Source organism: Planococcus citri, chromosome 4 (genome assembly GCF_950023065.1).
Source record: "Planococcus citri chromosome 4, ihPlaCitr1.1, whole genome shotgun sequence".
NCBI classification, from domain to species: domain Eukaryota; kingdom Metazoa; phylum Arthropoda; class Insecta; order Hemiptera; family Pseudococcidae; genus Planococcus; species Planococcus citri.
Genome location: NC_088680.1, coordinates 6,524,908 through 6,539,301, shown reverse-complemented (window position 1 = coordinate 6,539,301; position 14,394 = coordinate 6,524,908). Strand labels below are relative to the sequence as shown.

The window sequence follows — 14,394 nt, the reverse complement described above, 5'->3', positions numbered from 1 at the left end:
CTTAAAGCCATTGTCCCATTAATGGCGTCTTTCAAGGCCTCAACTTTTCTTGGCTCATTTTTGAACCCAACAATGGTTCATTTTAGAGAAAAAGATGCGCCATGGTGAAAATCTGACACCGAAAATGAATTTGCCACGCCGAACCCCCCCCCCCCACCACAAATATCAACTCGATTCCTGACAAAGTTTTTTTGCCCCAAGAAAAAATGCATGAACCTCTTTGCATTTTTTAATTTGATTTGATTTCCGAAAAAAAAAATCGAATAAAATGTTTTAGACTAATTTGAGGTCACTGAATCCGAATTTGGCGTCCACTCGAGCCAAGGGTAACTGCTTCAGTGAGAAATACTCGTAGTTGCAAACTGAAGGTCATTTTTGAGCTCAGCAACCTCCCATTGGACAGAAAAGTCAGTAAAAATGTAAAATTTGACAACTTTTCTCTGACTCAGGCTAAAAAAGGCTCCATTTTGATTTCAAATGACAAGAAACTGTCTGGCCTTGTAAGGTCATTGACGTCTCAGTCTGGCTTTTGAGGACTGCCTGGGGTAGAATTTGGCCTCTAGAGGTCATTAACCTGGCTATCTGGCTTTTGAAGGTCATCTGGCATCTTAAGGTCAATGACCTGTCTGTCTGGTTTCTAAAGGCTGTCTGGTATGTTAAGGTCATTGACCTGTTGGTCCAGCTTTTGAAAGCTTTCTAGTGTGCAAAAATCTTAAAGTTGGTGTATGGGGGTTTTCGAAGGTGCTGAATTCATTTTTGACAAAATTTCGACGCCAGACCCCCCACCCCCTCCCCTTCCCAGGAAGGGCAAAACTCAACATTTTGGAAATTTTCGTGTGACATATCAAAATCATAATGTACGGTTTTTGAGCTCTAAAAATTCATTTTTGGAATCTATTTTCAAAAATTTGCGATATTGACCCCATGGGGAGGGGGGAAAACTCAAAATTTTGGAAATTCTCGTGTGACATATCAAAATATAGGTTTTTTGAGCTCCCAAATTCATTTTTGGAATCTATTTTCAAAAATTTGCAGTATTGATCCCATGGGAAGGGGGGAAAACTCAAAATTTTGGAAATTTTCGTCATTTCGTGTGACATATCAAAATGTAGGTTTTTTGGGCTCCCGAATTCATTTTTGGCATCATATTTCAAAAATGTGTAATTTTGACCCCAGAGGGGAGGGGGAGAACTCAAAATTTTGGAAATTTTCGTGTGACGTATCAAAATGTAGATTATTTGGGCTCCCAAATTCATTTTTGGCATCATTTTTCAAACATTTCAAAAATTTGCGATATTGACCTCATGGAGAGGGAGGAGGTGGAGCTCAAAATTTTGAAAACTTTCGTGTGACATTTCGAAATGTAGATTTTTTGGCTCCCGAATTCATTTTTGGCATCATATTTCAAAAATGTGTAATTTTGACCCCAGTGGGGAGGGGAGGAACTCAAAATTTTGGAAATTTTCGTGTGACGTATCAAAATGTAGGTAGGTTATTTGGGCTCCCAAATTCATTTTTGGCATCATTTTTCAAACATTTTAAAAATTTGCGATATTGACCTCATGGAGAGGGAGGAGGTGGAGCTCAAAATTGTGACATTTCGAAATGTAGATTTTTTGGCTCCCGAATTCATTTTTAGCATCATTTTTCTAAAATTTGCAATGTTGACCCAAGGAGAAGGGGGAAAAACTCAAAATTTTAGAAATTTTTGTGTGATCTGGCCTTGCAAGGCCATTGAGATTGACCTGTCTGTCTGCTTTTTGGAGGTTGTCTGGCATATGCGGTCTAGCTTTCTAAGGATCGCGAAATTCGAGGAACGAGGAAGGCAAAGGCAAAATGCCTGAAGTACCAAAAGCAATGCTGACAAGAATGAGTTCTTGACTTGTTTATTAATTTATGGAGTCGTCTTCTTAGATCTCCATCCTCAAAATAATTGATAAGTTGAGTGAAAATTTGTTTAAAATTTACTGTACAAAAGTTACAGGCGAGGCGAATGAAACTTTACTGGAGACGTTCCTGGGATTCCCTTTTTTTATAATAAGGTTTCATTGTTCACGAACGAATAACGATCAACTCGTAGGAATAAATGAAACAAATAAAAATTACGAAATTTTCAAATGTCTTGAAATAATATTCTGAATCGTGATCCTGCTGTAGTCAAAGCTGTCAAAGAAAGGGTAAGTAAACCTCCTTGCATCCCCCAAATTTTAGTAATTGAGGAGCTCGTTGCAAAAATAGCCCTTGTCCAAAATGAAAATAAGATACAAGCCAGACAAAAAACCACTGTAATGAATTTCCAACCCAACATTGTCTTTGTAGTTTGATTTGATTTACATTTCACTGATTTCACACACATCAGCATCAGACATCACAGTTCACAGTTCACACTGACAATATTATGGCAATTGAAAGAATTTAGGGAAAGTAGTAGGGAAAAGCAGAGTTGGCGCGATTCCTTGGTTCGTCAGAATCGGATTCCTGAATTACGATTCTCATACTTGGGAGAATCGCGATTCTCCAGTCTCGATTCTTTCACAAAGCGAATCCGGTTCTGAATCCGATTCTTTAGCGGTTCTCGATTCCCTCCGATTCCGATTCCCAAATACTATTTTTTTTTCAACTTCAGGACTTCACAAATGAATCTGAAATGAAATGAGTAATTTCCCCAACTTGGTATATGCTCATTTTGCATGTTCTATTCTTTAGCTTGTTGCTGTGACCCTGTGAGCAGGGAATCGCAGGGAATTGAGAAGGCGCGATTCTCCATTAAAGAGGATCCGATTCTTACGTTGCGCGATTCCTTCACTCTATATGTAGAATCACTGATTCGTGATAATATTTTCACACAACAGCCGACCTTTAAAAAATGTCATCAGTCCCGAATTACAAAATGCAAATGCATGACTTAAAAGGCATTAAAAATAGTACATTTTACTGTTTTAACACGTGAAAAACATCTGCAAGGAATCGCAGGGAATCGAGGAGGTGCGATTCTCTATAAAAGGGAATCGGATTCCTGCATTTTCCGATTCTTTTGACTTGGGGAACCGCGATTCGAATCCGATTCGAATCGTGAGAATCGGATTCTTTCTCGATTCTTTCACGCGATTCGAATCGCGCCAACTCTGGGGAAAAGGGAAAGGGAAACCATGGATCGTATTCAACGAATTTTGACTGTACAGTTTTTGTAAAATTTAGTAAAGCTCAGGATAGAATTTACTGAAATTATTTTCAAATTTTTTAAAAAATTAAAAAATTGAGAAAACAGGAAACAGTGTTGCTATTTTAAACAAAAAATATGTTACAGTTGATCATTCGATCAATTTTACTAATTCATTCCTCCTTTATTTCAAAATTTCAACCTCCAACCTTCTAATTGACTTCCCTTTGATTTTTAAAAACACATCACAACACATCATTTCCATTTTCCATAAATTTCCTCAGCAAAAAGTAAAACTCAATCCAACTCTCCGAGCTAATTTTAGCCTCACTCGTCACAAAACACTCTTTGTTTACGTTAACGTCATCGTGATAACGTAGCTTGTAATCGTAATAATTCGTAATCGAAATTAATAATCATTCATAATGAATTTGAAACCCCTCGCAAAGGAATAAGAATTCCTCAAGTCACCTCTGGTAGTCCGAAACTACACCGATGGAATACTTCAAAAGCAGCTTCAAATCAGTCCTAGGAGCCCAACCGGCCGAAGAACAAATATCATACGCCGATACCGTAAGCTCGTCGATACCTTATAAACACCTTGCATTATCAACATCATTCGTCACCTTTATAATTCTCTAATAATAAAACCCAACAGGTTGAAAGATTAGTCGATCGTTTGCATACATCTTCGTTACTGGAAGACAGACGCGATGCTTGCCGAGCACTCAAAGCTCTATCTCGTAAATATCGAGTCGAAGTCGGTGCTCAAGGTATGAACGCTTTGTGCGAAGTATTACAACGAGATTCGAACGATAGCGAGATACTAAGTTACGCTTTAGAAACACTATTCAACATCACATCGCCTCAACCTCTCGAAGAAGAAGGTAAAGCTCTTCGGTATCCAGTAATACGTTAGTGTTCGGAATACTTCAATGTATATTTTATTGCTTCTAGAACGACCTGCAGGAGACGAAAAACGATGGGAAACTGTAGGCGAACAGTTCACCGAGATATTCATCAAGTTCCCCGATAATGTAACCGTAGTTTTGGGGTTCTTGGACGAGTACAGCTTTAAAGTACGATGGCCGGCTGTAAGATTACTATCGAATTTAGTCATTAATAAGTAAGCTACCGAACTGCTGACGTCATTCATATCTTGTAAGCTTCTACGTTATATGTACTATTAATCAAACGATTTGGGTGTTTTTTTTTCATCGTAGAACGAAGGAAATTCAAGAAATAGTTCTCATTAGTCCGATGGGTGTATCCAAACTGATGGATTTACTCTGCGATAATCGTGAAGTGATCAGAAACGACGTAAGCCTGGTCCAACTCTAAGGATATATTACTCAATCTTTCAATATAATTACTCGAATCCATCATTTTTTTGCAGGCTCTTCTATTACTGATCCAGCTAACCAAAGGCAATTCAAATATCCAGAAAATAGTCGCTTTTGAAAACGCCTTCGATAGATTATTCGAAGTAATGCACGAAGAAGGATACGCTGACGGTGGCATCGTCGTCGAAGACTGTTTACTCTTTATGCTGAATTTATTACGTAATAACGCTTCGAATCAGAATTTCTTCAAAGAAGGTTCGCATTTCACGACTCTAAATCGTACTCTAATCGATTCTATCCTCTAATTTGAGTCTCCATTATACGCAGGTAGTTATATTCAAAGACTAGCTCCGATGTTCGAATTACCAGACGAGAATAACAGCGTGAATGTCTGGTCGCCGCAGAAAGTCTCCAATATTTATTGTGTTCTACAAGTAATTCCTCATCATGCTCCCATCGTCATTCATTTCCATTCGAATCACATTTTCATCGATTCGTTTTTCAACTCTTTAGGTGATTCGTTCGTTAGTCGCTCCAACCAATCCTACGCAAGTAACATCGTCGTGTCAAAAAACCATGAACACCAGCGGCATCCTTCAAGCTTTATGTAACATCCTGATGGCCAACGGTGTACCGGTCAACATCCTTACCGAATCAATCAACGCCACAGCTGATATAATCAGAGGAAACTACAGCAACCAAGAGTACTTTGCTGCTTTACAAGCACCTTGTGCGAATCCCAGGTGAGTTCGGTCGTTCTCACGAAGATAAACTGAACATTAAACGTTGACCTAGTTCATCTGATACCATTTCCGTTTCTCTGTCTGATTCGTAGAGAAGCTCTGGTGCTGTTACTCATGTCAATGGTGAACGAAAAACAACCGGTGACGTTACGCTGCGCAGTCCTATACTGTTTCCAATGCTTCCTATTTAAAAACGAACTCGGCCAGTCCAGACTGATCCAGACACTTTTACCATCCACCGTAGAACGTTAGTATCATCTTCACTGCTCCTTTCTCGAAATTAATTCGATCTCTAGTGACATATTTTTATCTCGTTTTCAGAGGATAACATATCTACCGGACAACTTCTCTGTGCCGGATTATTTGGCGCCGATCCGATGAGTAATTGGTTCGCTGCAGTAGCTCTTTCACATTCCTTGGTCGATAACCCTGTTCAGCGTGAGCTCATGTTGAAAGTTATGCTGACACCTTCGCCTCAGAGTCCGCCTGCTTCGCTACTTAATTTAATCACCGATTTATTACAATCTGTAAGCTTTTTTTTATCTCTCACCGGCGGTGTTGTCTTCGATAATCATTTCGAGTTGTATTTTGATCGAGTTTTTTTCCCCCTTCTGCAGAATGCTAAAATCCAGAGTAAACTAGGATTGTTAATATTACTATCGACGTGGCTATCGCATTGCCCCATGGCGGTCAACAGTTTCCTCGAAATATCCACCGGAATACCTTATTTAACGAACCAGGTAACTCGAAGAATGCCTCACACAACTCGACAATATCGTACCAAAAAAATACACCAAAAACTACAATAATTCTCTATGTGTGAACGTTTCAGGCTGCAGCTATGGAACACGACGAAAACGACGAACTTGTCCAAGGACTATGTGCATTCCTAATGGGTATTTGCTTAGTATTCAACGACGGCAAATCGACCGTATTTTCCAAAGTATGAATATTTTTTTCACGAAACGAAACTCTAGATATGTGTTTATTTAATGAAAACCACCCCTCTCTTGTTTTAATTCCGTAGGAAAGTTTATATCAACTGATCGTCAAACGAGTCGGTATAGAGACGTTTATCGATAAACTGAACCAAGTATCACGTCACGAGATGTACAGCAAAGCGAGTAAACATCCGCAGCTGCATTGCAAGTCGTCGAAAGATCTTTTACTGGATTACGAATTTTGCAAGCTGTTTAAAATCCTCGAAAGTACGTAAACTGATCTCGTAGAGAGAAGCTTTGGAAATCAGTCGACTCCGATTGAGCTGAAATTTGGCTCGATGACTTCTAAATCATTTCACCCACGATTTAGAACTAAGTTTAAAGCTGCCAAAATTGATTTTTCGAGCCTAAAAGACTGAACAGAAGCTAGAATTGGGGGCAGGGGTGAAAATGAGAACTTGACGAACGATAAAGAGCAACGTTTGCATGAAAATCTTCAGAATCTGCGCTTAGTAAATTCGAAGGCCTTGAAACAGAATACTCCCCCCCCCCCAAAAAAAAATCTCAGAGAATTCTGTCAAAAATCTTGATAGGGAGGGGGGGGGGTTCGAAAGACATGAAATTCTCTATCAGTAAAGTAAATCGAGTTTTTAAATAAGTACTTCGAAAATGGAAATTTTTTCAGCACAACTTTATCAACTATCGAAAATTCGTACTGTTTCAATGATCATATTTTTATCTCTCAATTTACATGTTATTTTTGATTATTCATTTTTCGAGTATTTTAGACAAATTTCATGGGATTTACTGCAAATTCTGGTCGTTCCCTGCATCATTTTAGAATATTTTTTTTTCTATTCAGCATATTTTTGAATTTTTTAAAAAGTTTTGCCTATTTTTACAAATTTGAAATTTTTTGCAGTATTACTGAAATATATCAGAAATTTTAATAATGTTTCTGTACTTCTACGTCAATGTAGCTACATAATATTTTTTCAATTCTTTTCGATATTTCATAATTTTGTAAGTATTATGTTTTTTACCTATTTTAATGCAATTTTTTACAGTTTTTTCCATCATTTTTTAAAATTTGTTTTTAGCTTTCCAAAAAATTTTTTGGTTGTTCAAAAAAAAAAAAAAATAGATTCATCCACTTTTCGCATGTTTTTTATTTTGGTCGGTTTCATTCAATTTTGACTTTCTTCTCAATGTTTTCAGAGCTTTCAAAATTTTTTAATGAATTTTTATGCCACTTTTCATATCAATATTCGAAATCGTTTCAATTTTCATCAATTTTTGCGACTTTTTAAAATTAGTTTTATGCTTCTTTTTTGTTCAATTTTGATGAGGTGTTTTTTATTTTTTGGACAATTCCCTTCGATTTTGACTAATTTTTTCAATGTTTCCAGAGTTTTCAAAAATGTGTTATTGTGCCACTTTTCATATCGAAATTCCAAATTTTTTAAATTTTTATCATTTTTCATTTTTTGCATTATTGTTGATAAAATTGCTTGAAATTTAACCCTTTTTTGGGGCGAACTTTTTTCCTCGTTTGGACCAATTTTTTCAGTTTTTTTTTTTTGGACAATTCCCTTCAATTTTGACTAATTTTTTCAATGTTTCCAGAGTTTTCAAAAATGTTTTATTAAGTATGCCATTTTTCATATCGAAATTCCAAATTTTTAAAATTTTCATCATTTTTTATTTATTGCATTATTATTGATAAAATTTCTTAAAATTTAACTTTTTTTGGCAAATTTTTTTCCTTGGTTGGACCAATTTTTTCAGTATTTTTTTTTTTTTTTTTTGGACAATTCCCTTCAATTTTGACTAATTTTTTCAATGTTTCCAGAGTTTTCAAAAATCTTTTATGCCATTTTTCATATCAAAATCCGAAATTTTTTAAATTTTCATCATTTTTTATTTTTTTGCATTATTATTGATCAAATTTCTTAAAATTTAACCCTTTTGTGGCAAACTTTTTTCCTTGTTTGGACTAATTTTTTCAGTATTTTCGACTCTTTTTTTACAGAGTTTTATCAACTTTCACGCCATTTTTCATGATTTTTATATCCAATACTGAATCTTGGCTGGTTATTAATTTTTATTGGTGGTGTTTTTTATTCAAATTTTCAACACTTTTCTCAATTTTAATGATAATTTCATAAACTTTTACATGATTTTTAACAACTTTTTTGCAACTTTAGCCAATTTTCTTCCATTTTGGATGAATTTTTGGAATATTATCTACAACAATTTAGCAACGTTTCATCAATTTTCACATTATTAATTATTTTGAATACCTCTGTAAATTTAACACACATTTTCTGGTTATTTGAAGATGATTTTGTGGAATTTATCAAACTTTTAATGATATTTCAGTTCTCAAACAAAATTTTCAATCACTTCTACGAACACCAAATTTAGAAATTTTTTTGCTATTTGGAACTATTATTGTGATACTTTATCAACATTTCAAATTCAATAATGTTTCATGCATTCTATTTTTTTTTTTTTTTTGTTTTTTAGTAATTTTATGCAAGTTTTACTAACTTTACTCAATTTTAAACAGTTTTTGTATCCATTTTGCTTATTTATTCTTTTTTTTAAATTTTATAAACATTTTGAAGGTGTTTCATCAATTTTTATATTACATGTTTTGAAAATTTTCCTGTACGTTGAATACATTTTTTATTTTGGCAATTGGAAGCAAATTTTAGAAATTTTTTTGTTCTTAATTTTAGTAATATTTCTTCAATTTTTACTACAATTTCCAATTATTTTTTCATTTTTTGATTTCAATCAATTTTTTGAAAAAATTTTATTTTTACACTTCTATTAAATTTTGAGATTATTTTCAACTAGTTTTAGCAATTTCAATTTTATTTTAAACATCTTTTCTTTGCAAAATTCTTCATTATTTTAATCGTATTTTTAAATTTCAAAATGATCTTAAAATCGATTTAGCAAATATTTTTTCACTTGAAAGTTTTTTCATTTCTAATCTCATTTTCAACCAGTTTTATCAATTTTCACATCGTTCTGAACATTTTAAAACCCCGAATTCAATACTTTTTTCCTACGAGTTGAATAAATTTTGAAAAAAATAATCATAATTATTTTTAATCTGCAATAAACATTGTAAGATTTTCAACGATTTTTGCATCAATTTCGCAATTTTTTATTCCAAATTTTTTCCAGCCATTTTTGTTAAATTTTAATGTTATTTTACTTTCAACAATTTTAGTGATATTTTTGGAAATTTTCTATAGCTGTTTATGTATCTCCATTTTCATGATAAACAACTATTTGAAATTGTCCACTGGAAAAAAGCTCCAGAACCGTCCAAAAATAGTCACAAATTTATTGAGGGGGTGGGAGTTGGGGGAGGGGGGTAAAATTCTGATAACTTGAATTATCAATGAACGATTTTTGTTATTTTGAAGAATTCGCAAAACAACCAAAAAATCAACTTCAGCAGCTCAAAATTTGGTCCTGAGGATTGGGGGGGGGGGGGTAATTCTTAAAGGTTGCTTTTTATGAATAATTCGAAGATGCTCGAACTATTTGTCCGATTTTTATCCAAATTTCAACATTTTTCAAACACTCTTAGCATTTTACTGGTCAATATTTGACATTCCAATCAGCAGTTCTCATCACTTGAATTTTGTTTTTCAGTTTTTATCCTTTTCGATATTTTTTTCAAATAATCGTATCTCTGTTCACAGGTATGATATTGAAAGCAGTCACATCCAAGAAAGAAAACACCCTAAACGGAGGTCTAGACGATCCGGAGGATCAGAACATTCAACAATACAAAGATATGATTCGAGAACAGGACAAAAAATGCACCGAACTAACCGAAGAAAACGATAAGCTCAGAGAGCAACTACGAAATTACACCATTGATTTGGAAGAATTGAGGAAATACATGTACGATATGCAACAGCAAAATGCTCAACTAAAATTACAAGTCAGTTACTAAATTTTGCCCCCTCCTTATTTTGAAACTCAAAAATAAAAATATTTTTAAAAATCAATTTTTTTAAAAATTTTTACGCAGGAAGCCGCTTTGAAGAACCAGTTGAGTTTCATGAAAAATACCCCACCGCCCGAAACCGCCGAAAATTCCCAAGTAAATTACAATACCCCTATCGTTGAAAATATTCCTTCATCAAAATTCGATCAAACTAACCCGATTGTAATTTCTCATCTCTTTATAGAAAACCGCAGCTGCCGAAGAGAAACTGAAATCGGCCGAATCTGAAATCGCCCAATTACACGGTATCGTATCTCAATTGAAAAAGGATCAAGAAGACTTGTTGATCTTATTGAGTGATCAAGAAACGAGAATCGAAACGTACAAGAGTCAATTAAAACAACTCGGTCAAAAGGTACATCTACATACCTAATTTAGAATTACTCTTTCATCGAAATTAAAAATTTAAACTCTTCCTTATTATTAATGTTTCCAATTTCAGGTCGACGATGACGACGAAGACGAAACGACTGCCGCAGCTTCCGAGTCTCAAACCATCAATAACCAAGTAGTCCTTCCAGACGTTGAAAATTTACGAGTTTCGTGAGACGAAATAAGAATAAAGCTCTGAGCTTGCAAATTATTACCTATACTACCTAAATTGGAGCGAGTTTTGATGAATCGACTCAACTTATCGTTTGTCTACATACATTTTGTTGTATTCGTATAGTCATCAGAACTAGAGTACTGGTACCCTTTAAAAAAATGACGCAACTATGCTTTGGCCCGATTTGCGATAGATGTTTATAAACGAATGATGTTATATTGTTTGTTGTATGTATATTATTATGTTTTTATTAGCCGTTTCATAAATAAATTATTTCATCGTTTTTTTCTCTTCTTTTTCTTTTTCGTAACGATTTTGATGGCTTAAATGCGAGTTACGATAGATGGATGGCTGCTTACGTCATCGCAGGAGGGTTTTATGATTTTTTGAACAGTTGATGATGAGTAAAGTGATAAGAATGTGTTTAGCTTTCGTATGATTTCGGTTAGAGCTCACATTGTGCAGAATTCTGTTTCCATTTAACCTTAAAATACAAAGCATGCGATAAGAGTGGACAATAACTTACTCAAACTGGACATTTTCACTTTGCTGGAAGCTCATTTCGATTCCACTCCATTCGAAGATCTTCATTGAGATGAACACAGTCGAATCTGAAATCAAATGTAATTCATTCTTATTAGAAAATCCTTCTCAGTTCTAAAAATAACACAAATTGCCAAAAATTTAGAAACAAAAGCTTGAAAATAAATAATAATAATCTAAAAGGGATTTTCTGTTCTGACCTTGATTTTTCTATTATCAACGCGATCTCTTAATCGAACATTAACCTATCCTGTAACCCCCTTTTTTCCCTCGTTATCGTTAGGATATGTGCAACACGTGTCGTGACAAGGGTGATTGACGTAAAAATACACGGTGTACCATGTCGACTCATCCAAAATATTATTTCCTAATGAACGCGATGTTATCTCAAAATAATCAGTGATTCATAAATTTTCGAACCTATTAAAAATTATGGTGCTACAGCTACATACGTACGAGTACGAAAAACATTCCATAATTCTGCGTCATTTTCATAATACTTACATATAAAATGATACGATATAAAAATGAAATAAAAATGAAGATAAAAGTTTATTAACCGAGTGCTGGGTGCGATATGCAAGCTGAGAATCCTGACCTGCCTTTTTTGAAAAATTAGAAAAAAAAAGTGAGGGTGAAAATGAGTAATGGGGACCAGTAAGAATCTTTTTCGTGGGGAAATTTTACATGTAATTACACATACAATGTAGATAATGTACGCAAGGTATATTTTATATGACTTATGAATATTTAATTGTGTGACTCATTTCCCGTGAAGTGTGTGATTCGTATATCAATGTTTGTTCCGAGACCCGGCGGCGGCTAGGTACCTACTTCTGTTTTATTCTGCTTGATTTTTTGGAACATCGAATCAACGAGATTTTTTCTTGGTGATTTCAAAAAAAAAAATTGGTATTTTATCTATTTTCTCAACGTTTGCATAAATTTTCTCAATAGGTACATATTCTTTCGAACATTTTTCCAATTTCATTCATCATTTTGAAATGTTTTTAAAAAAATTCTTATTCCATTTTATCGCAATTTGTCTACAATTTTTCAATTTTTACAAATTTATTCAATTTTTTTCAGCTTTCCTCGATTTTTTCAATTTTTACCAAATCAAACATTTTTTATTTTTTTGTTTTTTTTTTTCATATTTCTAAGTTCTTTTAACTTTTGAAACAAATTTTTAATTTTTTCCAGCGTTTTGATTCAAACTTCTTCAAATTTATTCAACAATTCTTAAATTTTAAACTTTTTAAAAAATTTTTTTCGAACTTTGATCACACTTTTTCATTTTTTCTTAAATTTTACGCAACCATTTTCAATTTTTATTTTCAAATTTTACTCAATTTTTTCATTTTTTTTTCGAGTTTTACTCTACACAAATTTTTTAACTTTTTTCAAACTTTGAACAGACTATTCTGAACTTTCTAAAACTTGACGTAATTTTTTCCCAGTTCTTCTTACTTTCAAATGGGTTTAGTTTTCATTCTATTCCAAACTTCTCCAATTTAGCGCAAACATTTCCACCCCTTGGAATTCTATTTATTCAATTTTTTCAATGGTCTCATATTTTTCCAATGTCCTACAACTTCATCAATTTTGAAAAACTTCATCTAAATTTTGAGCAAATTTTTTCAATTTTTTTTTCAAATTTTATACGAAATTTTCTCATTTTTTCTCAAACTTTGATGCTCAATGTTTTAAATTTTTTAACTTTTTACTTATACTTAGTAATTTTTTTCAACTTCTTTCAAAATTTCAATACATTATTCTAAATTTTGAAAAATTTTACAGAATTTTTTTCAACTTTACAAAAAAGTTTCAACCTTTACAAAATTTACCTATTCTGTTTTTTCAATTTCCTATAAAGCCTTCAATTTTTCTCAAATTTTAAACGAATGTTGCCGATTTTTTTCTAATTTCACACAAATTTTCTCAACTGTTCTAGAATTGAACAAATTTTTCCAACTTTTCTCAAGTTTATTCATTTTTTCAACTTCTTTCAATGCTTCGCTAATTTTCAAAAACATTTTCAATTTTACTTCACATTTAGAATGCCTTATTTTCAATTTTTTTTCAAATTTACGCAATTTTTTTCGAATTTTCCTCGCGTATATTTTCTAATAGTTCGAATTTTTTGAAAACTATTACAATTTTTCTCAAATTTGAAACGAATTTCGTCAATTTTTCTCTAATTTTACACAGATTTTCTAAACTGCTCTGAAATTTTGAATAAATTTTTCCACCTTTTTTTTTCATATTTTCTCAATTTTTTTCGATGCTTTGCCAATTTTGAAATTTTTTTTCAATTTTACTCATTATTTGCGAATAGTTTTTCAATTTTTTCCAGTTTTACGCAATTATTTCAAATTTTTCAACACTTTTAAACGATATTTTTCACTTCTATACTCAAATTTTCCCACTATTTTCCGATGGTTTGAGTTTTTTAATCTTTTTCTCAAACTTGTCAAATTCATCGCAAACTTTTGTGTACTTTATTTCAATTTTTTCATTTTTTTCCAAATTCATTTCCAACCGTTTCAAATGTTCTCAAAGCTCTCCTGTACTTTACACCACTTTTTTCATATCTTTTCAGTTTTTTAACTTTTCTAAATTTTCTTTGAACTTTCCAATTTTATTGTAACTTTTTACATATTTTGAACTTTTTTTCTTCAGATTTTACACATTATATTTTCAATTTTTCTCAATTTTTTTCAGTTTCTTAAAAGTTCTCCAATTTTCTCAAACTTTTTTTAATTTTTGATTTTTTCAAAATATCACAAACATTTCTATCAGATTTTTTTCAAAAATTTTTCTATTTTTCTTAAATCACTCATTTCTTCTGGATTTTTTCAATTTTTTCCAATTCCTGTCTTTTTAAAATCCTTTCAGTTTTTCAACATTTTTTCAATTTTTTTCAAATTTTTGTAAAAATTTTTGGATTATTTAAGACAGTTTCAATCTTTTTCAATTTTTTTTTAGTGTTTTTCAAGATCTTACAAAATTACATCAACTTTCAAGGTACCTACACTTATTTTCAAATTTTCATTTCAATTTTTTTCAATTTTTGTA

At 32.7% G+C, this 14,394-nt stretch overlaps 1 protein-coding gene across 1 annotated transcript; it reads left to right on the top strand.

Annotated features, from left to right (window-relative positions):
* Positions 1–3,510: 3,510 nt before the first annotated feature.
* On the top strand, positions 3,511–11,056 carry p115 (General vesicular transport factor p115). The gene is made up of 16 exons (XM_065364598.1): positions 3,511–3,733; positions 3,819–4,047; positions 4,118–4,286; positions 4,384–4,480; positions 4,557–4,758; positions 4,831–4,937; positions 5,017–5,246; positions 5,339–5,493; positions 5,568–5,773; positions 5,864–5,986; positions 6,079–6,189; positions 6,274–6,454; positions 9,916–10,160; positions 10,251–10,322; positions 10,411–10,581; positions 10,669–11,056. The coding sequence occupies exons 1-16, from the start codon at positions 3,656–3,658 to the stop codon at positions 10,771–10,773; spliced, it is 2,481 nt and encodes an 826-aa protein (XP_065220670.1). The 5' UTR covers positions 3,511–3,655; the 3' UTR covers positions 10,774–11,056.
* The last annotated feature ends 3,338 nt before the right edge of the window (positions 11,057–14,394 follow it).